This window comes from Semicossyphus pulcher, unplaced genomic scaffold (genome assembly GCF_022749685.1).
Source record: "Semicossyphus pulcher isolate SPU_LCO1_2020_fin unplaced genomic scaffold, fSemPul1.0.p SCAF_4, whole genome shotgun sequence".
Classification (NCBI taxonomy): Eukaryota; Metazoa; Chordata; class Actinopteri; order Labriformes; family Labridae; genus Semicossyphus; species Semicossyphus pulcher.
In genome coordinates this window covers 19,383,231-19,410,123 of record NW_027211715.1, presented here as the reverse complement: position 1 = coordinate 19,410,123, position 26,893 = coordinate 19,383,231, and the positions used below count along the sequence as shown (strand labels likewise).

General features: G+C 43.3%; 2 protein-coding genes across 2 annotated transcripts in view; one reads left to right on the top strand and one right to left on the bottom strand.

Annotated features, from left to right (window-relative positions):
* The window catches only part of p3h2 (prolyl 3-hydroxylase 2), a 57,878-nt gene extending 35,949 nt beyond the window's left edge, over window positions 1-21,929 (top strand). Inside the window, exons 2-15 of the mRNA XM_069679907.1 lie at window positions 5,383-5,535; window positions 6,374-6,563; window positions 11,699-11,830; window positions 13,640-13,767; window positions 17,097-17,186; window positions 17,406-17,446; window positions 17,546-17,637; window positions 17,755-17,882; window positions 18,090-18,185; window positions 18,334-18,484; window positions 19,294-19,411; window positions 19,538-19,613; window positions 19,859-19,999; window positions 20,683-21,929. Of these exons, the coding sequence (XP_069536008.1) occupies window positions 5,383-5,535; window positions 6,374-6,563; window positions 11,699-11,830; window positions 13,640-13,767; window positions 17,097-17,186; window positions 17,406-17,446; window positions 17,546-17,637; window positions 17,755-17,882; window positions 18,090-18,185; window positions 18,334-18,484; window positions 19,294-19,411; window positions 19,538-19,613; window positions 19,859-19,999; window positions 20,683-20,775 (1,629 nt within the window). The 3' untranslated portion in view covers window positions 20,776-21,929. The remainder of the gene's footprint in view (window positions 1-5,382; window positions 5,536-6,373; window positions 6,564-11,698; window positions 11,831-13,639; window positions 13,768-17,096; window positions 17,187-17,405; window positions 17,447-17,545; window positions 17,638-17,754; window positions 17,883-18,089; window positions 18,186-18,333; window positions 18,485-19,293; window positions 19,412-19,537; window positions 19,614-19,858; window positions 20,000-20,682) is intronic.
* A 1,205-nt stretch (window positions 21,930-23,134) lies between these two features.
* On the bottom strand, window positions 23,135-25,446 carry ccdc181 (coiled-coil domain containing 181). Its single transcript, XM_069680558.1, has 5 exons — window positions 25,310-25,446; window positions 23,978-24,937; window positions 23,745-23,891; window positions 23,453-23,610; window positions 23,135-23,306 (listed from the first exon to the last, which is right to left on the bottom strand). Exons 1-5 carry the CDS (start codon window positions 25,409-25,411, stop codon window positions 23,135-23,137), a joined length of 1,539 nt encoding a protein of 512 aa, XP_069536659.1. The 5' UTR covers window positions 25,412-25,446.
* Window positions 25,447-26,893: the final 1,447 nt, after the last annotated feature.

Genomic DNA, 26,893 nt, shown 5'->3' with positions numbered 1-26,893 from the left:
TTTGGCGCTTTCCTCAAGTTCAGACTGCAAATGGGCATCATTTTTTGGGAGCATTTCTACAGGAACGTCCAATTTTAATAATATTCTCACAGTATGTGTTCACTTTTATTAGAATTTGTGATTGTATAAATTTTATTTGCCAGAGCGATGAGTTTCCAGATGACTTGGCGTGGCCTTTCTGCAGAAGTTGATCCATCAGCATCTGTTTCAGTCTCTCCTTGAAGATTGTCGGTTTGGCAAATATTGTTGGATATAGACCACCCTCAGAAAGTTCTGCGGAGAGGACGGTTGCATGACAAGCTCTTCTTCACCAGGAGGTCTGAAGGACACTCTCTGTAACCTTGACATCCTCCCCCTGTGTGTACTCCTGATTTACTGCAGCTGTCCTTGTGTCCAGCGTCCACCTGAACACTCACCTCTGTCTTCTTTACTGGACTTTCCTAACCTCTCGGGAGCCGTAAAAAACTCTTTGATACGGCTCGTCTCTCGAGTATTCGGCACTGCGGTTGCCAGGTTTGACCACTTGTTGCCAGCTCCCCTTTCATTCTTTGGGTGGTACTCTTGCCTCCGACAGGCCATCTGTGTGTGCGTTTCTCCACGCCCGTTTGTGCCTTTGCCATACAGCCTATTTTTTCTTCGCAGCACCATCTCTGCGTCCGTGGCGCCAGCCCAAGCCTATTTACATACCTGGGAATCAAGCGGGGGGCCCAGAGGCATGCAAATGTACGTTTGCCTTGGCACTGCTCGGTGCCCACATCAAGAGCGCTTCTCTGAGAGTGGCAGGGCGGTCCAGCAGCGCCGGCACAGGCTGCTCTTTAATGAGGAGGCCAGACGGAGGGCTCACACTGAGTGATAATTATTCACCTCTACAGGTGCTGCTTTGAAAGTCATGTAGGAGGAAAAATGTCCTCATGTGGTACAAGATGTCGACTCCTGAATGAAGTCAAAGACAGCAGAGAATAAAGAGCTGATGTGATTTTATATTGCGCAAAGTTTCAGACATTAACCGATGGAGTTTAGATTCTGATGTGTTGTGCGAGCTTAATAACATCTCCGAGTGTCTGTATTTGGAGTAAGTTGAAGGCAGCGTTAGATTAACAGTTAGTAGCAAACCATGTGGTGATGTAAAGGAGACGTAGGTCATTTGGGTTTATACCTGCCGGGCTGTTTCCAGGCTGAACTGTTTTCCATTACACTGTTCAGTAATAAAGCAGCGTCACTTTAAAGCCATGATCGATTTCGGCTCTGTCATCCTGAGGGGGTGTTTTGGCCTCTCAGTTTGCTCCAGTTTGATATACGACCATGTGGATCTCCAAGCTCGGACCCTTCCTGGTTTTTGACAGTTTGATTCAGTGCTCCTGACTCCCAGAAATCCCCCCGTGTTGAATTATCTGTTTCTATGAAGCAGTAGTGACTGTGTTAAATGTGTGAGATAACAATGAAACACACAGACCTACTGATCCAGATAACCCTGCAGAGGATTGAAGGTTTCACAGGCCATTTTAAAACCATTCTTCCGCTTATTTTAACACCCTGATTTATTTACTTTATTGCTTCATCTCTTAGAAATAAAACTTCCCTAATAGAAGAGGGAAAATACAGTGATTCTGAAGTTCAAGGCTTCCCCAGGATTTGGCTCGCGTAGTCTCCGGACAATAGACCTGGCAGCGTCTAACCACAGCTGTGTTTGTGCTGGGATGTTGTACTGTCGACCCCCCCCCCCCTCCCTTCCTCCTGCTGACCTTCAGGCCTGAGCCAGGTTATCCCCCCAAGGGAGCGAGGAGGTGGAGGCAGGTGAGTGCAGCTTCTTCCTCCCACAGCTGCTGCGATCTCTGCTGTTTAGTCTCCGTGACTCTGGATAAAAACACGTCAGCGGATGATTATCAGACCCAGCGATCCGAGTCGACAACAGTGTCTCTGAGGAGAATATTCTGCCTGAATTATCTCGGGGTGATTTCCTCAGGAATGCGGCAGCAGCAGACGCATGATAGAGCTGGGCTGTTGCGCCATCAGATAGAGGAAAAATGCGACCGCAGAAACATTTACACCGATTTCTTCAGTGTTAAATCATTCCATGTTTCACTGTCTGCTCATACTGTGATTCAGATTTGACTTTTCATACTTATATAGTAACTAGACTTTTGTCCTTTGCGTTGGTGTAGATACAGGAACTAGGCTGCTGTGGCTCAGGGGTAGAGTGGGTCGCCCTCTAACTGGAAGGTAGACGGTTTGATCCACTCTAAATGTTGAACTATCCTTGGGCAGACACTGAACCCCAAACTGCTCCCGGAGGCTGAGCCTGCAGTATGTGAATGTGTGTGAATGATTATTTTAGCAGCTTTAAATGTTCATATGAATGTGTGTGTGAAAGGGTGAATGATGACATTTAGTGTAAAAGATCCTTGAAATTTTAGAAGACTAGAAAGGTGCTAACAGCATGTCCGCAATACCCCGTTTGTGTGACGCCAACTGCGGGGTGGACCAATTGACTGTTACACCGCTTTTTATTTTTAAATATAGAACCAGCGATGTTGCTAGGTACGTCCAGTGTCTCTGGCGCATTCAAATTTAAAGGGACGCAGTAAACTCGTTAAAAATTAACACTAATCAGCAAAAAAAACAGCAGCGCTGCTTCAACCTGCAGATGAGCCCATGTGCACAGTCTCGCGACATGCTAGTTTAGCCGCTACAGCAGCAACTAGTCCGTCACCATAGATTTCATTTCAACAAATAAGGATACTAAACTTGCATTTCCACCACTCATGCTGTGTTTTACGGTCTGGGGGAGGCGCTGTGGTGAAAAAACGAAACATACTTTGGCAGCGGGTTTTAGTGTTTCACCACAGTTAGAAAAATTCAGTACCGTCACAGCCCTCTGTCCATTGGCTTAGTCTGCACATTTTCTTATGTGATGATGTCAACAACTCTAAACCTCACAGTTAAACCTTGTGAATATGAGAATGATCCAGGAAGTCCCACTACAAGCATTTCATGTGAATCGGGAGCGAATTAGCCTTTAAGATAAGTCACAGTAATTCAGCTGTTACATAAGGGACCTTATATACTGTATGTCCATATATGTACCAGTCACCTACCCGTGCTCTGCTGTCTTCGGTTGGTCAGTCAAGCCGTGCGTCTCGTCGGCTCCAGCCAGGTGATCCGAGCAGGAATGCGCTCGCCGCCGCCTCTTCTTTGGCCTTTCAGGGGAAACCACGCACGTCCTGCTGAGCTTTTCTCTCCCACTTATTCTGCTCCAACATGAAAGAGACACAACCGTGTCTGACAGGGGAGTCATTCTTTAGCTGAAGTATGTTGGAAAATAATTTCTGCTTCTGCTATCAGAGCGGTTCAGTGAGTTTTATGATGTATTGTGCAGACTTTGTGGAAACTTGTTTGCCTCCCCCGTAGAAAACACGCAGCTTCGTTTTTGTATCTACGTGGGTTTGTGCGGAAAAGGTCATTCTGCTGTGGAAATCAGATATCGCAGATATTTGGAAAAATGTTGGGAAATCCCCAAGCTGTATCTTGTTTTTCGACAAAAAGTAATAAGGTTTTCGTTGTAAAAAAAAACGTCTTTCCTGGAAAACATGAACCAACAAAGATCGACCGTCTCAACTCTCAGGAGAGAAGCTGTAAAAAACAATGCTGTATGTTTGCACCTAGGAACATGCAGGATTTAAACAGATGCAACACAGCGATACTCTGAGTCACTGCAGGAGACATCCAATCATCCAGGAATTACAAGAGAGCGAACTCTGTCTCCCATATCGTCTACTTCACCTCTCTGTATCTGTCTTCTATTTCCTCGGCATGTCATCCTCCTCCTGTTTCCTGTAACTCCTCATCTCTCTCTCTTCTGTCAGTTCAATCGCTGTCAAACACACCTTATCTCCTCTCTTATGAATTGTTTCTGATCAGATCTGTCTTGCCTAAGTTCATGGAGCAGACTCATTCAGGGTTATTGTGTAAGATGATTGTAGTTTGTAAGAACACAGCTGGGAGAAATGAAGCCCATGTTGAGGCTTGAGCGCGATTAGGATCTTATCTGACAGGGACCAGGCGTGTTGTTATGGTCGAGTTCTTCCAAACTGACGTGTGTTTTTAGTGATAAAAAAAGCATCGTAAAGCGTAAAGAAAGTACTTCACGGCAGACATCTTTTATCTGCCTGTCTGAACCGAGCTGTGTTTCCTCTATCCACAACTGTTCTGTGCTGTGTGAAGCCAGAGAGGAGAGGTTTAGATACCTTTGATGTTAAAGGAAAGCATCTTACTTTCCACCTGTGCTTCATTAATAAAGAAGCTGTTGTGACAGAAAGATTGCGACATTTACTGAACAAATAATCAGTTTCTAAATGTACCTTTTAGGTATTGTTTTATATGTATTTGAGTATCATAAGCTGTCTCTTTTCCTCACCTTATTGAGTGTTCATTAACAAACTACTTCAATCTGATCACCTTGCTTTCCTTCAGTCCCCTCCAACACACCTGCACCTCTGCACACAGCTGCTTGCCCCGCCCCCCTCCGTCTAGCCGCTTTCCCACTGGTCAAAAAACCCACTAACACACGGCTTTTTTGCTTAACGGGAAAAGTTACAATCCGCATTCAGACCTGGGTCAAATGACTCTGCAGTAGACCTGGGTAATTATCACCTCGGCTCCAATCGGCATTGATGGGAACACAAAACCCGTGTCGACACGCTAATGTCCTACCCCTTTCATGCTACGCTCCATCGGTAACTTCTGCCACTCCTTGACATCTCAGCTACAACATCAACAAAGTGTAAAGCTTGTATAATACTATCATACTTTTTCTGTTTGTCTTTCCTTATCAGTCATCCAGCCGCCATCACTGAAACATGACAGCTGCTGTTTTTCATCTATCGGTCATTGACACAGGACACAGTCTGCACTGTATCAGTATCACAAACACACACAGGAACGCACTCAGTGATGTGTTTATGTTTCTCAGTAGGAGGATGGGATGCCATGTTCAGAAGCTATCCATCATCTTCGCTGCATCATGACAGCTCTGGTTAATGACAGGATGTGGATGGGAACAGTGCTCCCCTGTAAATCTGCTCAGTTATCTCCGGTCTAATGAACCAAACTCTGAAATATTGCTGATTTCAAGTGGATTCAAAATAATCAATTTTTAGGAAAGGCTTGGCTGCATCCTCTTATTTTGGCGGGGAGTCTGTTTTTCCTGCTTCAGAAGAAGGTCTGCAGATTGTCTGTTTTACCTCTGATCTGAAATGTTGTGACTGATTTTAAGCAACAACACAGGTTTTAAAACAGCGATACAGCGCCCTCCGTCACAGCGCTGAAGTCTGTTCTGTTGTGATTATTCTAACGTGTCTGTTCTCTTTCTGTTCCTCTCTGTAGTTGAAGCAGCCTGACAAAGCAGCAGCTGCAGCTCATACGTACTTCCAGGCCAACCCAGAACATGTGGAGATGGGTCAGAACCTGGAGCAGTACAAAGACGTGCAGGGCGTAAAGGAGGACCACTTTGTGGACAGAGAAGCCCGGCCTCACCAGGTAAACCAGGAAGTCTTAATATGCAAGTCTTGTTTGTTTTTATTCCTTTTAACCCCTTTAGGTGCTTCTGTCTGCTCATGTTTCAGATAACTAGCATCCACTTTTATCCGTCAATAATCAACCCTGGCTTTTCTACCTTACTTTTCCTTCCCTAGGAGGCAAAGTATATCTGTTGTCGCTGTGTAAGGGAGCCTTTTGTGTTAATGGCCCTTGCAGTTTAATGACTGGAAACTCATTTAGGCCTTTTAGTGCCGGTTGCGGTGAAACCGTGAATGCCAGAGAGCTTTGAATCCTTTGTGCGCTGATTAATTTACTGTGTGTCGCCCCTTCTCACCCCCCTCTCATCTATTTCCCTCCCTGCCCGTCGTTCTCTCTTTATCTTCAAGTCAAGCTCGTACAAGTTCCTGCAGAGACACCTGGGAGACGCTCAGGATAAATCGAACTAACTTAATCTGTAAATCATCCAACTGTTCTCCCCTGGGCTCATTTCTTTGCAGGACAATAAACAAATGTATTCATAAATGATTGACAGTAGGAGTCCGTCTGGCAGGCGTTCAGGCTAACTCGCCCACCTCTCCTCTCTGTTTATTCCACACTAAAGATCATTGCTTCTGCAGGCAACATGATGTGCACCAGAGGACTTGTAAAAGCCTCTATGAACTGACCACATGTTTACTTACAGTTGTGTATTTATTAAATGTTAAAGTGAACAACAATGATTTGCTTCTATAAAAATGTCAGGGATGATTAATTTCATACACTGAAAAATCATAAAGAGCTTAACTGACAGCAAAGGTCGTAAATACTCTTCCCATCATGCCTCTCTGCTCCCTCACAGCGCTCCTTCACCGCGGCAGTGAAGCTGTATGATAAAGGCGACTACGAAGGAGCCATCTTCCTGTTTGAGGAGGCGTTGGACGAGTACTACAAAGCGGACGTGGAGTGCCGGGCTCTGTGTCAGTGGCCGCAGAGGTTCGAGGGCCACGACCACCTCCGCTACCGCTACAGCCTCCATGAACTCATATCAGGTACGTGCCACAGTCAGAATAGATTTACTTTATTGCATCCTGCGTTTTCATGACCCTGAGGCAATAAAAAAAAGGGCGTTAAAAACATGATGAGGAATTTGATTTTAATGAGTTGTTTTTGACTCCGCTCTGTGTTCTTTCAAAATCAGAGAAATACTTCACCCATTAGACGGCAAGTTTTTCATTAGCAGCATGACTTTATTTTTCAGGCCGTGACAGAAATAGTTTACACCTTCCTTGTGTGTTGCATCAACAGCCACATGTTGATGTTGGAAGGTTGTTGACATGACAGCAAACATCCATTAAAAAACATCTTCAGGCTTGGCGGAGGATTCAAAGCTGTTCCAGTATAATTTAACTGATGCTTTATAGCATTTTTTGATCATTTAAGTATTAAGTGATGTTTCTCTGCCTTCTGAGAAATCTCTGTTTTTTTAGTGGATTTGAATCAAAGTCTCTGCCAAAGCCTGTCTTTATTAAATTCTGAAGAGCCTCAGAGTAAGATGAAGGGACTTATAAAAAAGAGCACTGTGTTTATTTGTTTACATGTGTTCTATTTAAGATGTTGTATGTTAAATATAGACTGTCAGGGCCTCATGGTGGCTTAGTGGTTAAATTGTACCTATAATTGCAACATCTCGGGTTTAACTCCTGCATGGCATCCCCCCTCTCTCTCTCTCGCCGTTCATTTTTTGTGCAGTTGGGTCCAAAAAAAAGCAGAAAAGAAAAACAAAGACACACAGCTCGAAATTATTTTTACAATATTTGTGTTCATCTGCAGCCAAACCTTTCCTGGAACTTCCACGAGTACAGAGTTGATGTGCCAAGTGAATTGGCTTGAGTTTGTTGGAGATAAAAGGTGTAAATAAAGGCCTGCCTGTAAACACTTCAGAGAGGATTGACGAGAGGATCACTTAAAGTAATCTTTGGTACAAAATAAACAAACATGTTCAGAATACAAGCCAAGGAAAAAGGACATCAGGTCCCCTTCACTGATTCTGACCCACAAACTGTCTTGTGTTTTTCATCGTCAGCACAGGACTTCTTCATTATTAAATCAGCTCTAAAACTAAATGCAGAAAACATGGAGCAGGTCGTTTTGCTTTTAAATAACCAAATGTATCTGTTTATTATCATTACTTGAATAAAGCAGTCCACATAATACCACATTATGGACCTTGGCTGTCACTAAACTCTACTTAGATGTGATCAGGCCACGTACCAGAGCCGGCTGATCCAACAGCCCGAATCAATATTATGATTGTGGGTGTAGATCCAGAGGAAAATCAGCTCTCTACTAAATCGAGAGATTTATATTAATGGGTGAAACTTTCTGTTGCGCAAAAAATGTGTGCTGTGTTCATTTGGGCGGCTGTGGCTTAGTGGTAGAGTCGGTTGTTTTCAATCGGAAGGTCGGAAGTTCGATCCCGAGCTCCCTCAGGCTACATGTGGAAGTGTCCTTGGGCAAGACACTGAACTCCAAACGACAGTTGGGCACTTCGCGTAGCAGCCTCTGCCATCAGTGTGTGAATGTGTGTGAATGGGTGAATGTGACATGTAGTGTAAAAGCAGTACAGTCCATTTACCATTTACAGTCCTGGAATTAGGAGACCTGCTTTATTACCATATCTGACAGTGCAGAAAAATAGGCTGAACCAGGGCCAACTCAGTACAAGACCACCCCTCTGTCTCTCTTTGACCTCCCTTGAACTTGTTCCTTTGCTCCAATACTGAAAGTTGAGGGCTAGTGGTATTGTTGCATTGATTGGTTGAAATGGTGAATTATTGCCTTTGTCAACAAACATTTTTAAAGCTACAAAATACCTGATTTTTTTTCACTGTACCCCTATTTTCTGATTGTTTTGTTGATTTTTAGTTTGACTTTTAGACTGTATTTCTTGTTAATAAAACACTGTTTGCTATGTGGCTCTTAAAATGCACGTTTAGGCGTAAGAACTTCTGACTGCACCTGAACACACCACCTTGTAACCTCAAAAATCAGTGCATGTTTCCAGTTACAATTTTTAGAACATTTTTACACAACAATAGTGAGAATTTGAACAAAGTAGACAGATAATTATTAACTGTTAAAGGGGAGGTATTATGCTAATTTCAAAGCTTCATATTTCACTCTGTGATACCTGTGGAGTAGCTTAGCATAATTTACAGTTTAAAAAAACTCCTAATTTTTCTCACACTGGTGCTCTGTGCAGGCCCTCAAACAGCCTCTGCCTGAAACAGCTCAGTAAGCTCTGTCCCTTTAAGAAACCCCGCCCCTACAAGCCCGATTTCTTCTGATTGGCCAGCTCTCCGAAGCCTGCTGAGGCTGCACTTTGTGACATTACATGTAGAAAAAATTTTTGTGAAACCTGGCGTTCACAGCAGACTGAGCTGAGAAGCCTGGGGATTACTCCAACATATTTTTACCTACAGATTTGAAACTTCACCCTCGTTCAGTCTGGACATCCAACATTGCAACATTATATACAAGTCTTAAAATGTGAAACAGCACAATACTCCCTCTTTAATCCATTTTGAGTGATATGTTTATAAATCAAAAGAAATGCAATCCAAGCCATTGTCTGCCTTTACAGAGGGGAAAAGTCCTCATCGGCCTCGGTGTGTCACGCTAAGTCACGGCTCTTTCCTCCTGCACCAGTCTCCATAGTCCTAATCTCCCATTTTATGCACTGTGTTATCTTTCCATATTGTAAAACATGGTGTGCTACAAATAGGAGTCTGAGGGCTCTTTACTGTCTGCCTGGAAAGAATCAGGCATGTTTGATGTGGAAGGAAACGCACGCACTGGATCATCATTCCTCCATTATAATGTTACCCATCTACATCGGCTTCGGTCAGAGGGCTTTTGTCGAAACAAGTCAGGCCTTTCTGCCTGGAAGTGGAGGCGGGGTTCGTGCAGTAGCCGCAGCTTAATTGCAGTCAAGTGTGTGTTGTCTCATGCATGTGCAGCCTGGTTGTGTAAACACAGAAGAGACAGCTAATGAGTTTTGGCTGCGCTTTGTTTTACTTACAATCAGGGGATTATTTTCCATAGCACCGCTGAAGTGGAGTCTATGATTATGATGTTTATTCATGTTAAGATGTATGTAATAAAATCTGTTCTGTGAGATTATTAAAAAAGAGAGGAGGCTTATTTTTCAGATTAAAATGTAATTTGACCCAGAGAGTCTGCACTTCACATCTCTGCACCTCTGAGACCCTTTAAAATGACCGCAAGTCTGCCGTCTGTGATGGAGAAAAGTAGCGCTGCAGCTGCTGGAGAGTGACCTCATTGTACATTCACGCTCACAACACACACACACGGACACACACAGACCTGTTATCATCCTCTCTGCAGCATCAACATGAGGAAAAGATATGTAGCCCCCTGTGAGACCTGTCTTCCCCGATAGATCAACAAACGTCATGATTCATCCCTACCTGAGGAATAACAAAGACACGAAAGCACTGCACTGCTAAAAATCATTTCATATAGCAGCTCTATACAACTCGGTTTGGTTCTGAATTGACACGTACGACTGTTCTTATCTTTATTTCCCCACAGATCAGATAAATCCTTTATCAACAAGTGGGTGTAGCTTTTATCTGGAGTAACATGTTGTTGATTGGGGGGTCAGGGTTGATTTGTTAGTCTCATTATTGCTCTCATTATTTCAATCCCTTGAGCTCTAGATTAGCAGCTGTTGGTTTCCAATTAACTGCCAGTATTAATGACAAATAACTCATTATTTTCAGCTTTTCTTCCAAGTGTGTAAATCCTTAAACCCTGAGCTGATTTCAGACTGATGATCTCAGCAGAGTTTATGAGAGCATGACAGCATGAGATCGTACTGTAACAGTGACTGTATTAAAATGGTGCATTAAATTTACAACAGATCACACAGAGTATTATGACTGTGTTTATAGACCCAGCATGCGGTACTCTATCAGACTTTAACTGCAGTATAAACACTCTAATGTAGCTGCTGTTGTTTGATTTAACATGAAGTAACACATGCAGAAGTGTTTTAGACCTGCATTGATTGCAAAATACAATTAAAGCTCCTGTGAGGAACTTTAGTGTTGATTTTGGCGCCCCCTGTGGACAAAGCCATACCTCGTATCTCTTTGCTGATTTTGTCCTGTACATGCTTAAAAGGTGTTTATTAACAACAAGTCTCATCCTGCTTTCTTTAACAGTCATATGTATCACTCACTTTAAATTTTTGCCTTGTAAAATGTAAACAAAGGCAGTGCGCATTTAATCGCTTCATCTCACACCCCCCCTCGCCAGCAGTTTCAGGCATTAAAAATAACCGTATAGAAATAATCAATCTTGTTGCTGATGGTCTGGTTTGCTTTTGTAGGTCATATAGAGTCATCAGAATTAATTTGAGTCTGTTTCATAACCAAAAACTCCTCACAGGAGCTTTAATTTTTGACTGACCATCGGGGTCAGCCCTACACGTCTGTATGTGACTGACTGGGTAACTGACTGACTGCCTGAGTGAGTGACAGTATTTTCACAGCCACAAAGAGAGAGTTGCGACATCGCAATGGCGGATCATGGAGCATATTGGACCTTCACGCGACTCTCTGTCTATATGGCTCTGGATACTTTGTTCGGGGAGAAGGCGGGGCTGCTCCTCTGCTGCTCGTCCGCTGTCCTCACCTACATCCGCAGCGTTTTATCATCGGCCTCATACGGACAGTCCTTGACACCCTTTCTTTAAAAACAACCTTTTGTCAATGAAAATGTTGATTACCAAAGTTAACACACGTAAAAGTGTCACTTCCAGGTAAAAATTTTATGATAACTTTCATGCTTAAAGTTGCAGAAATGTAAAACATTTTAATGTTTGAGTCACATGGAGTCACAAGGAAATTTGACCATTTTCTTGTCATAAAAAATTAAAGAGCATTTACACAAGATTTGCAGGTTTTAAAGGCTGTGATATCAGCCAGGATCAACACGCTGTCGTCATCTCCCTTGCATAGATAATGACACTGATATCCAGACCCAAACCAACACTGAACTTAGACCAAATAATGAGCCAGATGTCGAATTTAAGAAGGGGCTTCCTCCCTTATGGATACGTTTATCTAAAAATTGACCTGAAACCGTTTTGTTGCAGATCACTTCACTCAGGTGCTGCACTGTGAACACGAGTGTGTCCGGGACCTCGCCACCCGGCCGGGCCGCCTCTCCCCCATGGAGAACTACCTGCCTCTGCACTACGACTACCTGCAGTTTGCCTACTACCAGGGTAAGTACTAGTGTTTTTGGATGGTTGAAAAACAGACTTTGAGATGTTATGATGGCCAGTTCTCTCTGAGTTTGCCTGGTGTAATCATGAACAAAGCGGATGGACACACCCATCGTTCCTGCACCCTAACACAGACACAGAAACACACATGCACGTACAAGAAGTCCTGTAGACCACAAAGAGCTGCAGACAGGTCGAGTCAACGAGCAGCACAATGGCCGCGCCCTGTTTTGATGTCATTATGTAGTTTGTGCAACACTTTTATGGGTGTATCTTCTCTGCTGCTCTCAGGTGTGTGTGTATTTGTGTATAAATGGATGTCCTGAAGCCTTCTGGTGTTGATAAGGTCGTGAAAAGCAACTTTAGACAAGTGTGTTGGCATGGAAACAAAGCGTACCCGGGAGAAACAGTGTGCTGAGTGGTTATGAGATCACCAGATTATACTTAATGAGCTGTAAGCATGAGGCTCTAATAAAAACCAAGTGTTTCATTTGGGTCTCTGGAAACACTCGGAGAGGCTTTGATTCCTCCCAGCAGCCGATTTACTCTATTGTATTGTAAAGGGGAAAATTACCCACAAATCCACTTCTGTTTTTAAGTTACACTCCTTACGTTTGGATGATATCAAATTCATCCATTATCCACTTATACCACTTCCAGGGTTGAGGTGGGCTGGAGTCTATCCCAGCTGTCATTGGGCGAGCGGCGTGGCACACCCTGGACTGCCAGTCAGTCAAAGGGCTGACACGTAGAGACAGACAACCTTTCGCACTCACACCTACGGGCAATTTTAGAGTTACCAATGCACCTAACGAGCATGCACAGAGAGAACATGCAAACTCCTCACAGAAAGTCCCCATACGTCCAAGTCGGCTGTGAGGCGACATTAGCTGTGTAATTCCTACTCTAAAGAAAGACGAGTTTTTGTCAAACTTTGAACAGAGCCATGTTTTTGTTGTAAATGAAAAATCTACTCACTAAGGAACTTGGATGATGTCATATGACGGCGGGACAGATGTCAAAATCCAGTGTCAAAAAGACACAGAATTGGAAATGTGAGACATGAGCGGGAACGTTTTTTTTAGTTAATTTAGTCATCATATTGTATTTTAATCAGCATGTAGTCAGCATCGATCCTCTCTTTTTAACGTACTAACCCTCTAATTGTCAAAACTGAAACTCAAAGGTTTTTACTCTCTTGTGTTGGTGCTCTAACACCCAGCAGCACCGAGGCCTGCTGTGTTTCACACTCCTCAGCGGCTCAGCTGCGGTGGACGTTTGCCATCACTCAGCAGCCTCTCATTGTGCTTCAGCTGCTTTAGTTTCCTAAATAAGTCCACAGAGACGGTTTTTTTTTTCTGCCCGACTGAGCTCAGGTCTGCAGACTCTGACTGACCTAAGAGCACTCAGCTGACAGCAGCAGATACGCTGCCTCAGCAGAGCCAAGACAGGAAGTCTTTAGTTAACCCTGCACCTTTACAAGCCAGTGAAGAATGTGTTTGTGTGTGTGTGCTGAGCAGCAGCAGTGTAGAGAACAAGGTGTGGAGGTGTTTGTGGGCCTGTGTTAAAGTGAATACATGTAAAAGTGTGTGTAGCGCATGGAGACAGTATTAGATGATCGTGGTGGTCATTTGTCTGACCAGTGTATGTGTGTGTGTGATTCTTCCACCTTGTCTACCAGAGTCCAGCTATTGCTCTATTGGTAATGGCTTTGGAATGACAGCCGTGATAGATACGTTTCCACATTTCACACAAGCACGCACACAAAAGACAATTATATCAACATTCACACTCTGTCTCTGTCTGCAGTGGACATGCTGGAGGAGGCCCTGCAGTGTGCTCTGACCTACCTGTTATTCCACGAGGAGGAGGAGTTCATCACGGAAAACGTGGACTACTACAGAAAGATGCTGGGACACGACGGCAAGCCGAGAGAGGTCAGGGTCTGCTGTTGTGTTGGGGTTTGGAGGGGGCGATGTTTCAGAGGCTGAGTGTGAAAGATACCATAAAACACCTGGATGAACGTCTCTATGGGTGGATGGTTTAATGAATATATCTCTCATTTTTATAAAGACAAGGTGGATTACCATTAATCAATTATTATTTCTATAGCGCCCAAATCGTAACAAAAGCTATCTCAGGACACCTTACAATAAGAGCTGATCTAGAGCGTCCTCTTTGTTATATTGTTTAGAGAGACCCAACATGAATCCACCAATGAGCAAGCATTTGGCAACAGTGGAAAGAAAAACCTTCCTTTTAACAAGCAGAAACCTTTGAGCAGAACCACGACTAGACGGGCCAAAAGGTGGGATAGAAGGAGATGCAGACAGAGAGCGATGGATGGAGACAGACACACTGCAACAAAAATAGCAACAGATAATATGGAATTGTGGCTTCAATGCCAATTATAGCTGTAGACATATGTCTAATAATGACATTAACAACTGCAAACATGATAATAAAATTAAGGCTGATTATAATAATTGTAGCAGTTGTGGCCACGCCGGTCCAAGGCAGCAGGCGGTCAGCAACAACAATCCCCAGGAACCTACGAGACAAGGGAGCTCAAAAACTCCCGGGAAGATATAAAGCTGCTAACATGCATTAATGTACATGAATACATACAGATAACACGAATGCATACAAATAGAGAGAGAGGAGAAGACAGGAAAGTTTGACTCTTAAAAATAGAGAGGGGGTCTGCCTCCCGGACCCCGACTGGAAGATTATTCCAAAGGAGGAAGATCTGATAATTGAAGGCTTAGAGACCTTTGAGACCTTAGGTGCCACAAGCAGGCCTGCATGTTTGGAGAGCAATGTTCTAGGAGCACTATGAGCTCTTTTAGATACGACTGCATTTTGGACAAGCTGAAGAGACTGATTTTTGCCGTGTTGACTGACTGAATGAACATAAGGTTGGTATTAGGGGGAGAAATGGAGATTGGAGAGCTATGCTAAGAAATTAGGTGACTCAGTGATCAGACATGACACAGCTACACAAGCTTTTCCTCCAGTACAGCTGGTGGGATTTGCCTCCGAGGTAATTAAAATAATTTCTGAAATGAGGTCTAAAAGGGAACCACTGTAATGTTACGAGGCCATAACTCGTAATTTGAGCAGGAAATTGAGTGGAAAAAGCATTACAATAACATGAGCAGGGGTGTGGGGGACTACTTACGCAGAGTTAAAGTGCGCAGGGAAAGAGAGTGGAGAGGAAAAGCGTTGATTTGAGGGAAAAGTAGGAGACAGGAGGCAGCCGGCCGTTAGCTGTGTTTCTTGGATGAACTTGCCACTCACAGTTTGGCAGCGATTGCCTCCTAAAATTTGCTTTTCACTTGTTTAAGTTCTCCATCCAGCTGGACGCATTAGGCACGTTTTTCTTTGCCGTGTGTTTACGACAACATATTTCTGCCTCTGGGTTTTCTTGCCCTCCCGTTTCCGCAACATCCGGAGTAATTAAAATGGCGAATGTGTGCACGCTCGGGAAAATTGAATTTTTTCAAAGTTTGACTTCTCGTCCGCGAGTTCTTCATTGAGAATTTTTCCTCCTACACTCTGATCAGCTGCTTTGAAAAGCAAAGCAGCGTCTTGTTCAATTCCCAGCCTCTTTTTCCTAGAAAGCCTGGTACTCATTAGAGCGAGCGGCTCCCGGCGGGACTGTGTGAATGTGTGAGTGTCCGCTGCTTACATTGCGTATGTGTGTGTGTGAGATAAAGGGAGGCTGGAGCTCATGCTTCTGTTTTTCTACTCATAGCTTACATTTTTCTAGCCCTTAAGTCTTTTCCAGTCCCGTTGGCCGTCAGATCGCCTCTCCTCTCCGCGTCCTCTCGCCCCTCCAGCCTCGGGGAGCTCATTTACAGAGCCCAGATCTCGGTGCCAGGCCCGGCTGACTCTCTGCCAAAGAATCTGGCCTTTCAGGAACCGTGAAGGAGGAGGAAAAGTCATGTCAGGGTGCCCACAGAAGTCTCTGGAACTATTTGGGGGCTGTTTGTGTTAAGGGTGCTGGAAAAGGGGGGCGTCTCTAAAACCACTACAAGAAAAACACTGAGAGCTCAGGTTTCATAATACTCATCATCATGGCCTCACTCCCTGTGGAAACCCAGCCTCCACCTATCTCTCCCCTCCTCACACAGAGAAACATACAGTGTATGTAGTCTTATAGCACATGTACACAACTAGCTTGAATAACTTTATTTTACATAAATGCTTACACAGATATGAGATGGCAAATGTACTGCATGTTTGAGGTAGTTTACACTTTGTGTGTCAACTCATAGACAGAAACAGATGTAGTCACTGAGATTTAGTTTCTGTACTACAGTTTAGAGGGCTCAAGCTTGGCATTTTGGACGTCGCCATCTTGTTTTTTTGAAGCCAGAAGTAACCAACAAGAAGGTAGAGCGAAAGGATACAGAAGAGGTCAAGCTCAGTGACTCAGGTTAATCGAGTTGGCGCTGAACATACGACCGTTGAAGCCGTTGACCGCCTGTAACTCAAAGCGTCCCTGTCCTGTATTACACAGAACTATAAGCCTTCCTGTAATTTAATGGGGTGACTTGTATGAAACATTATACGTTCAGTGTCATGACTTGACCAGACTGTAAATGTGTTGAGATTGTTTTTTGGTCTTTTATGCCTTTATGTATTTATAGAGAGGATGGTGGTTAGAGAGAGACTGGACAAAGACTACAGTCCTCTTCACACTGATCGCAGGTTCAACTCCCAGTCTGTGATCATTTGGTCCTTTTTCCAGCCGGGACGGTGACGCTCGTTCCATTGAGTAGTTTGTTCATTCATATAAAGACAAAAGCAGCCCACTTTGTTAGTGTAATATTTTAGGCTTGATTGCAGTAAATTTAGCCTCCATTCATGTTTTTACTGAAGACAGGAAACAGTAGTACAACGGTCCCTCTGAAAGGACACAAAGAAAAAAGAGGCCATCACACTCCATTAGTCCTGGCACTGAGGCGAGGAGAGCCGAGGGAGGAGAAATCCTGGCTCTCTTTGTTTTGGCCATGTGAGGGTCAGGGCAGGAGCACACTGCCACTGTTAGAGTTTGGAGGAGTTTTGTGATGAGCTTTAATGCATTGAATCATTAAACCATAGATACTCAATACACACTCCATAAAGAAAGATTTAAAGAAGAAGTACGGGACATTTCTTTATGCTGCTGTTAACAACAAACATCACTCACAGCATTTACATTCACATTATCACTCAGTAAACTGTTTGCTATAAACCTCTGCTGTGTTTGTGTCTGTAGGAAGCCGCGTGGTACTTGAGGAGACACAAACAGGAACTGGAGCTCCTTCTGATTGGCAGTAAAACCATGGGTGTCGAATTTACTGAAGGGGTGAGTGTTCATATGTCCATATGTCTCGGACTTGCTGCAGGGTGTGTGAACCGTTAATGTGCCCCTGCTGCCGGGCTGACTCAAAGCAAGGTAACAGGTGTCTGGCACGGCCCACCATGCACCGCTGCCTACTCGGACAACAGCGACACCTGCAGGCCGTACTCACACATGTTCTAGTTCATGTTTCTGTGCTGATTATAGATTTTCTCTTTCATGCAGAATTACTGGAGCAGCAGCGGTGGACGAGATGACTCAAACAGGTAAAGACATCTCTGCACTGTTGAATATATTACAGCACATGATGTAGTGGGAGAAGCTGTATTTTCTAAATTTAAACCAACGTTTCTCTGTTCTCCCAGGATTCCCTCTGGCACTGACGGCTGGATGGAGTATGTTCCCATCTCGGAGAAGAAGATCCTAACTGCCGCTGCTCCCCAGCAGCTCAAAGAAGGTAAAACTGCAGGAGGAGATGAAGCTGAACAGGAGAGAAAGTCACCACTGTTTCAAAGTGAAGTCTTGAGATAACATGTTGCATTCTTTAAATAGTGCTCTTGTTTGATCTGTGTAGGCGGCCCCTTAGTGTACGACAGCGTGCAGCTGGTGCAGAACTCAGCGGCCTTGAACGGGACCCAGCGGGTGCTGCTGGATCATGTCATATCTGAGGAGGAGTGCTCTGATCTCAGACACTTGGCGCATGTAAGGATGTTTCACAATGTTAATAAAATAAGGATTTTCACTTGAACTGTCATGGAGATTATAAATCTCATCATGTAGGTTTACTGTTGGCTCACATTTTTAAAACCTCTTTAGATCTTAAAGTTGCTCTTGACTGGTGATAGATGAGTGTTTGTTCAGTGTGTGAGCCGGTACTTGAGGCTTAATCCTGACTTTTTCATCTTCCAGGCCGTCACCATGGCAGGAGACGGCTACAGAGGGAGGATGTCTCCACACACTCCCAATGAGAAGTTTGAGGGGGCTACTGTACTCAAAACCCTGCAGGTACACTAACCACTAAATAAAAACTACATTATAAGCAAAATTCAACCGCCTAAATAGTTGTCAAGCATGCAAGAAAATTGTTTACTGTGTTAGTAAAACCTCAAACTACAAATAATAGTCCCTTCATCTGTCTTGTCCTTCGCTGCAGTACGGCTACGAGGGCCGAGTGCCGATGAGGAGCGCTCGCCTGTTCTACGATATCAGTGAACGAGCGAGACGGATTATCGAGTCCTACTTCCTGCTCAACTCCACCCTGCACTTCTCCTACACACACCTAGTGTGCCGGACAGCCATCACAGGTCACTCACGCATAATTTTTGACAGTGTATATTGTGTTCATGAACTTATTTGTCATGTCACTTTAAATTGGTAATCTCGAAGATCTCAGTTTCGTCTCTTTGGCGGCACCTATGGCGATAAACAGTAATTGCGGGAGCACACCAGATATCCAGACAGTGTTGCATGTGTGACGTCCACGGTTGGCTCCGGTTATAACTCTTGACTTTCCTCGCTGACGGTCGTTTTCCTTTTCAGACTGTTTGCCTTCATCTGAGCGTCGAATTTGTTTCTTTTTCTTTGGATTTTCACTTATTTTTGAAGTTGTATCTGTAGTCATCGATCTTTACTTTGTTTGTTCAGCCATAGCAGATTACTGTTTGTCCGCAACACTTGCAGAGACCGGAAAAACAGCCGCTTAGCTCCGCCTACCCTCTCTGGCAGACCAGCCACTGCTGGGCACCGCTTGTGATTTTTTCCGCTAAAGTCGCCACAGACACCCAGACCATAGGCTCAGTCACCATTGTGTTACCTCATTCGGCGATAGATAATGACTTAACAGACATTTATTTAAATGAAAATCTTCCAGATTATCACTTTAAAATCCTGTAGGTTAATAATAACAGTAAAAACAGCTTTAGTACTGCAACTGTAGATTTTATAAAAAAATCTGCCTGTCTTGATGTGATGATTCACGTACTGTAAGGTAGATTTCAAAATAAAAGTCTTAGAAAGAAAACCTGCTGAAGTATGTTTCCTGATTTGAAATAGTTTTTCAAAGGCAGTATTTGCATGTATTCATGCTTTTTGTGCGTTTGTTGTCCGTTCACAGGTCAGCAGGATCACAGAAACGACCTGAGCCATCCCATCCACGCCGACAACTGCCTGCTGGACCCCGAGGCCAACGAGTGCTGGAAGGAACCTCCAGCATACACATACAGAGACTACAGGTACCAGGCTATCAATGTCATGCTTTACTGTAGCTGTATTACACAATGAATAACAGTCCCTATCATCTCCCTCAATTACATGATGAGTCTGTTCTTGAATCTTTCCTTTACTGTTTGTATTTTCAGTGCACTGTTATATCTCAATGGAGACTTTGAAGGAGGGGAGTTCATATTCACAGAAATGGATGCCAAAACAGTGACGGTGAGATGTGCTGTCTTTTTTTACCATTATTTCTGGCTGAAATAACAACACATAAAGGAGAGGAGAGGAATATGGGTAGAAAGAACAAACAAAATACAAACTTTGCAGGGTCTCGATGCTAACTTGGGATATAACTGGACAAATGTTAAACCCAAGTGAACCAAGTGAAATCCATATTTAACAGTGAAGTGTTGATCTTTTTAATCTCACCTCTGCCCCTGCTCCGTCTCTTTCCTCCTTTCCAGGCATCTGTGAAGCCCAGGTGTGGCAGGATGGTGGGTTTCTCATCAGGAGGGGAGAATCCACACGGTGTGAAGGCGGTCACCAGCGGGCAGAGGTGTGCGGTCGCTCTGTGGTTCACACTGGACCCGCTCTTCAGAGAACTGGTAAGCTAACGTCTCAGTTGAATAACACGCACTGGACACTTTGACATAGATATTATTTTAAACACAGTAAGTAATTAATTTGTAATTTTCTGCAGGAGTTGGGGCTAATGTGTATTTAGGCGAACTGTTAGCATGGTTTTAGTGAAGGCAGTGTTGCTTTGTTGCACAACCACCCTCGTCCAGACTGAAATATATGAACTATTAATTGAGGCGAAAGTTGTCCAAACAGTCTTTGTTAAATTAAAATCAGGTTTCACAAACTGTCACTCGAGGGAACAATTAATAATATTGGAAACATCCAAGTTGGTTAGATCAACACAGGAAATAATGAGCCTCACATTAGCTGTGAGCCAGCGGTCAACACCTGTTCAGAAATCCCTTCTTATTAACTCTTATGTGACTCCCTGTCCTTTGGCTCACTTCCCTATAATTATTTCTCTACCTTAAAAAAGATGTTTTCTGTCTCACATTCTTACAATGTTACAATTTAATTTGTCCAAAGCGACGTACATCTGAAGGTTAATGATCTATACAGTCATATCTGATGGCTATGCCTAGCGGGAGCAATTTGGGGTTCAGTGTCTTGTCCAAGGACACTTCGACATGTGACTGTAGCCGATTGAACGACAACGACTCTACCACTGACCTTCCTTTCGGCCTCTTCCTCTCTTCCCCTCCTGTAGGAGCGGCTGCAGGCGGACGAGGTGATCCAGGCGCTGGACACACAGGCAGTGTGGGGTCAAGGCCTCAACATCAACCCTAAAGATGAACTGTAGAAGCAGAAAAACACCCCTCGACTCCTTCCATTAAATATATATTTTAACTATTTATTGAATTGAGCTTTGGAGCAGAACATTTCTATTTTTGTACTGTTTGAGGTGCAAGATTGATAATATGTCATTGTTGTGTTACATGTTGTTGTTTTTTCATGTTTCTCTACACACCAGTACTTGAGTTTCCTTTTGTTTCTTTGTCGTTTCCCCTCAGTGACAGCTTCGTGTAAAAGAGAAACCCAGTTGCCTTTGTGTTGTTGTGTTTGGTGAGTTGTCAGTTTAGACTGTTTTAATGTAACACTGCTCATATCTGTAATTTCACTGAACTGTGAAGACGCCAAAGAGAAGAACGGTGGTTGAACACCTTTTTTTTCATCAAAATATTCAGTGGGTTTTATTCAAAGTATACATACACGTATATTAAAAATAGCTTAGTTTCAGTGGCCAGTTATTATCATCACAAAAGGTACTGTTACATCTATCACTAACATTATGTTATGTGATAATGTTTTCATATTTCCGTGCCAGTATAAGTCTTTTCAACGTAGGTAGCGCACTGTTCTTCTAATTTGGGTATCTGATTTTCAAGCACTCACACACAGACTTTAACAAAGACGTGTTCTAATATGCTGAATATTTAATGATCTAATGTGCACTCTGTCCTTCTATGTGAAGTCTGAAACTTTGTCCACTTTCCCCTCTCGTTGTTGTTGTGATGAATCCTTTTCCGGGCACACGGAGCACAATACTGGTTTAACTGTTCACTGACATGAAAACACAGCGTGTGTGTTTAATGTGTTTTATTTATGTGTTGTTTTTTAATAATAGACAGCTGCTGTTGTCTGCATTTAATATGAGGAGCTTTTATTCATAAAAGATATCAATCGTTCCTGTTCAAAGGAATATATATATAAATGTATTTGTTCGGTCTTTTATGTCTCTATATTTGTGTTGATGATACAGATGATAGGCCGAGTCGTGCACTGTAAATCCAATGGAGAGAAACATTCAAAGAGTAGCTTTTCAAACTGCTAACCAGAAACGTAGTCCTGTTGTTTTTATGAGGTTGGCCACTTTTGTTTGACTGATATTTAATTCTGAAATGCTGTAGCACAAGAAAGTGTATGTGTACATGCCTATAAATTAAAAATATGATATTCCACATCTATATTGACTATAATTTTGTTTTATTTGTTAAACATTAAATTAAAACATAATTTATATATTTTTCCAAATAAGAATTCCATTCAAATGAAGAAAGAGATTCATTACTTTTTACCTGTTTCATGTCATGTAAACAGACAGGTATATATGTACTGAATATTTTTCTCTTTCACACGTAGGCTATATTTCATTCCTTTACAGTTCCATCCATTTAAGAAAATGGATGGATTTAAGAAAAGATACTTTCATTATCTATGTAACCAAACTCTCTCTGATTAAAGGCAAACAGTAACAAAGAGTTCAGCTCTTGTGTTTAAGCTGCACAGCACTGCAGTTCATGAAGAAATCCATTAAAGTAAAGTGCATCTGCCACTACTCAAAATATTTACAGTAAAAAAAAACACAATTAAGAATTATCACATGAGAGCACTGCTGTGATTCGGTCGTAGAATAATCACAGCAGTGCTGATATTCTGTATAACATCACAACCTCGAGTGTGATATTGCTTTTATACAACAGTTATACAAGCGGAAAATAGTCGTAAAAAGTAACAATCAACAATAGATTATTTCTTGCTCCACCAACTCAACTAGCTCCACAACTTAAATGAAACTGGACTTTTGTTGCCAAGCAACCCAAACATTCTCCTGCCCACTGTGTCTACAGGTTACCACAGATCAGCTGTTTTTGATCATGTACATTTATCTGTATGTTTTAATTTATCATCAACCAGTGACATAAGAGTCTGCTGTGTGATTCAGAGGTACCAGCTTGATCAATGTAAACATACACGGTCTGCTGTAATGTTAATTACCAGTATTCAGAGCATGTGGCAGAGGCGGAGTGATGCATAGAGTGAAAAGTCCCGGTGATGTTGTTCTGTGTATCAGCACTCATGGAATGCCTCTTGTCCAATCAGATTGCTTGGTTGCAACTAACTGTTGTATAATACATTTTAACGCACCTTAAATATTCCTGATGAATTATTCCACCAGGTATGTTAACACTTAGTCGAGGTCACTGCGGTTAACGTTTTTTAAACACAGCACAGCATAAACACGAGCAACAACTGAAGCCAGACTAAACTTTGTCTTGTGCTTCTCACCAACAAGTCTGTTTAAATAACTGTTTGATGATATTCATGTCATCATACAGACGAAGGCCGTGTGATCTGATGGCCTGTTTGATTTCTTTGGTTCAGAAGCGGTAGGCCAGCTGTTCAGTAAATCTGAACGGTTTGGTTTCGTTGACGGTACACAGCAGGTCCCTCATGCGTCGCGCACGTCGCTCCTCCAGCACCAACCTGCGGGAGCGCTCTCGAGCCGCCTGCTGCTCCGCTCGCTTCTCATCGCGTTTCCGCTTCAGCCACCTGAGGGCAGGACGAAGATGTAGTCTAAATTACACACTTCTCATAATGTGATGATTTCTATGTCATTTAAAATATATATTATCATCCTACCAGTTACCAAAATGATAAGGCCTTTGAAATGAATGAAAACGTAAAAGGTAACTCACACTTTAAAGGCACGCTCACACTCCGCGCGGCTGCGTAACAGGTACCCACTGTCCTCTTCGAGCCTCTTCATCTCCTGCAGCTGTCTCTCCTTCTGCTGCTGCTCCTGCTTCCTCTGGAGCCACAGCCGGAACGACTCCTCGGGGTCGCAGAAGTCTCTCTGCATGAGAAACACATCCAGTAACCAAGTGGGAGTGATGTCAAAAATGTATTACAGCAATTTTTATGAATTATGGGAGCCCTGCTCTATTGATCTGTGCTTTGTTAGCTTGGTGCGCCCCCTTGTGGTGGTACCTTAGAATTCATCCTCTCCATCTCCTGGGCTCGGTGGATCCTTCTCTCCTCCTGGAACTGCTCCCTCTTCCTCATCATCCAGGCCTTAAACGCCAGCTCGTTCTCCTGCCTCTTCTGCTCCTCCTCCTCTTGCTTCCTCTGCTCCGCCTGACACGGGAAACAAAAGTGATTAAAAACAACCAGACAATGTTTTACAGAGAATGTTCAGAAACTGTTCATGAATCTGGTGCCACCTCTCTGGCCAGCATCTCCTTCCTCTCCTGCACTTTCAGCAGTAGCTCCTTCTGCTGGGGGGAGAGGGTGTAGGTGGCTTGGCAGGGTGACCCGGTGGCTGACTGCACCCTCCTCCTGCTGCTGCTGCTGCTCCTCCTCCGGCCTCCTCTCTGGCTGTGGCTGGCTGAGCTGGGCCGGCTCCTTGGCTGAGCTGGAGGTCTGGGGGCACGAGGGGGATCCATGCCTTGCTGGAGGGGGGAAGAGGAGGACCTGTGGACCTTGCCGTAGCTGTCGGTCTGTATGGGGGAGTGCAAGTAGTCAGTGTTTGCTATAGGAGGGAGAAGTCCTTGACTCTCCACCTCTTTCAAGCTGACCAGGTCAAACTTTCCATCCTTTTCTACAAGCACTCTGCCCTCCTTCAGCACCGGCCCGCCTCCAGATCCTACACAATGTGAACTCTCCCCCCGAGGGGAAAGTTTTAGCTCGGAGAGCTTCCCTGAAACTTCAGACTCTGCCTCTGAATCTTTTGTTCTCTCCTTGCTGCTCTGAGCCTCTTCCACCTCTCCTCCATCTTTCTCAAACTGCAGCGGGGGCACCACCAGATCTACCAGCTTCTCTTTAAAGTGCAGCCGCCTGCGCCTCGTCAGATCCGGAGCCTCCTGGTCCCGCAGCTCCCGGTTCGCCTGCTGGATCTTCTCTTGAATGTACCTCTTCTCCTCGTCTGTCTGCTCATCTATCCCTGGAGGAGGCGGGACTATGGGTGATGACTTATTTGGGCTGTCTCTGTCTGAGTCATAGTCTAACGGCTCCATAGGTGAGGGCCACCTCTCTTCATCTTCTTCTTCTATCTCCTCTATTTTGTTTCCTTTCCTTCCCTCCTTGCAGATTTTTGCCTTTCTCTTCATTCCTTTCTTTTTCTCCAGTTCCTCCTCCTCCAGCTCTCTGTCGATTTCCGCTTCTATGTCATCATAGTCGGGACCCTGAGGGAGGAAGATTCATTCATTAGGTCTGAATGGGAATGAATGAGCAGCATCAGTACTGAGCAGGTAATAGCTGGTGTGATAACAGACGTGTGTAAGAATGTTCATCAATAATGCATCCAGCAGCGGCACAGGGAAAGTATGTCAGCGTATGTGCACAGAGTAGGTTTCACATACAAGCTCGGGTAACTCAACACTACTCACAGTCATGCCTTCACAAAGCAGGGTCAGGCAGTAAGTAGAGCAACACTGTCATTTCACGCTATAGAATACAGAAGCAGGAGGATTTAAAAAAAAAAAAAAAAAAGAAAGAAAGAAAATTGAAAGAGGAGATGCGATCGATTGGAGTTTGTGTAAGGAGGGCTGCTTTACCTGGTTCTCACTCCGGCCTTCCTCACTGATCAGCCAGTCCAAGTCCTTCTCAAAGTCATCCTCATATTCCTCCTGGGTCTTTGCACAAACCACCTCACTCATAATCCTCACTGGAATTTATAAAAAATATAATTCAGTCTGACCTGTGCACAATCTCAAAATCTACTGATAACCAAGACAAGTTTGTTATGGATATTAATGGCCCCAAAACAACTCGTTGGGAAGATTCCTACTGATTAGGGCCCGGATATAACGTTACTGTTAGGCCAAAATATCCTCTTGACCTACTTCCTCAATGAGAAGGACTCTCAAAAACTCATTTGGACATGGCTCCCAGAGAAGTTATTTATTTATTTATTTGTTTAGCCATATATTACCCAGAAACTCTGAGTGTAAACAGTCCACATCAAGGCAAGGGAAACGCCATGTGTCATGACTGACTTGATGCATCTTAAAGCATGCCGCTTGGAAATGCAAGATCTTAAAAAATAAAACCCTTTAAATTATTTTCTTACAAGCTATACTTTGGATTTTCTTGTTTTTTTTTATATCTTGGGTCTTTGTCTTCTCATCTACGTGTTTATCAATTCATCGTCATGGAGATGACTCTCAAGCGCTAATGTTAATGATTAAGTGAATGACATTCCTGTCAGCCGCTTTGGCTTTTTATGATTTCTCAGATTTTATTTTATATTTTGTTCTTAGCTATTTAAGTTTTTCATGGCTTGTGACTCATTTATGAGTACGACCTGCCTGTTAATGCATGGCATGTGACCAGGTGTCACATCTCAAGCAAGCCACAAATAGTTTTTATGAAGGGTTTGGTTGTTAAATCCCTTACTGTGAAAGTAATGTTCCCCCCCCTTCAGGTGGCTTCTCTTTTCCCATACATACAATCCACTCTTTAAACCTTCATGGGATATCTGCTGAGAAATTCTCCTCTGTCCTCTCAGCTCCGTGCAGCAGCTAACGTCACAAACACCTTTGCTTGATCCCATCAGGATGAATGCATGAACTGATACTGTTACTTTGGAGTTATTCGTGTTGTACTGTGCAGACTTTCATGAACAAGTCGACCGTGATGATGAAAAAGTTGTTAATTAACAAGAGTAATGACACGGTATAATTTTAAGAAATACAGGTAAAAAAGATCAAACACTTATTTTCAATCATACACAATAATTTGTTTATTGTTGCGTTGTTAGCAGTTCATACTTATAGTAATAATTATAATTATTATGACTTTTGAGATCGGGCTTGTAAAACTTGATTAAAGGTCTCAGACTGGCCCATTAAATAATAAAACATGTTGGGCGTAAATGCAGATAATCAGGTCCAGCTGATTTATAGTTTAGACTTCATACTGTTTTTAAGGGATCATATTTAGGTCAGATTTGTGGATCTTGTCATTGTATATCAGCAGAATGTTATTCTGTATGTTTACGTGTCACGCGTTATTAAACCATGTGAACAGATGTCTGATCAGACAGGATGTTGGTCAGTCCATTTCTGAGCGTGTAGTAAATTGAATTCATTGAATTCAAAAAACAACAATAATTGGATCTTTCAACATCAGAATGTTTG

What these genes read in the sequence shown, in the direction of transcription:
- ccdc181 (XM_069680558.1), bottom strand. Translation starts at nt 25,411, where the DNA reads ATGAGTGAGGTGGTTTGTGCAAAGACCCAGGAGGAATATGAGGATGAC. An exon ending in AAGGCCGGAGTGAGAACCAG is followed by an intron (nt 24,938 to 25,309) that starts GTAAAGCAGCCC and finishes TTCCTCCCTCAG; the next exon opens with GGTCCCGACTATGATGACAT. An exon ending in TGGAGAGGATGAATTCTAAG is followed by an intron (nt 23,611 to 23,744) that starts GTACCACCACAA and finishes TTTCTCATGCAG; the next exon opens with AGAGACTTCTGCGACCCCGA.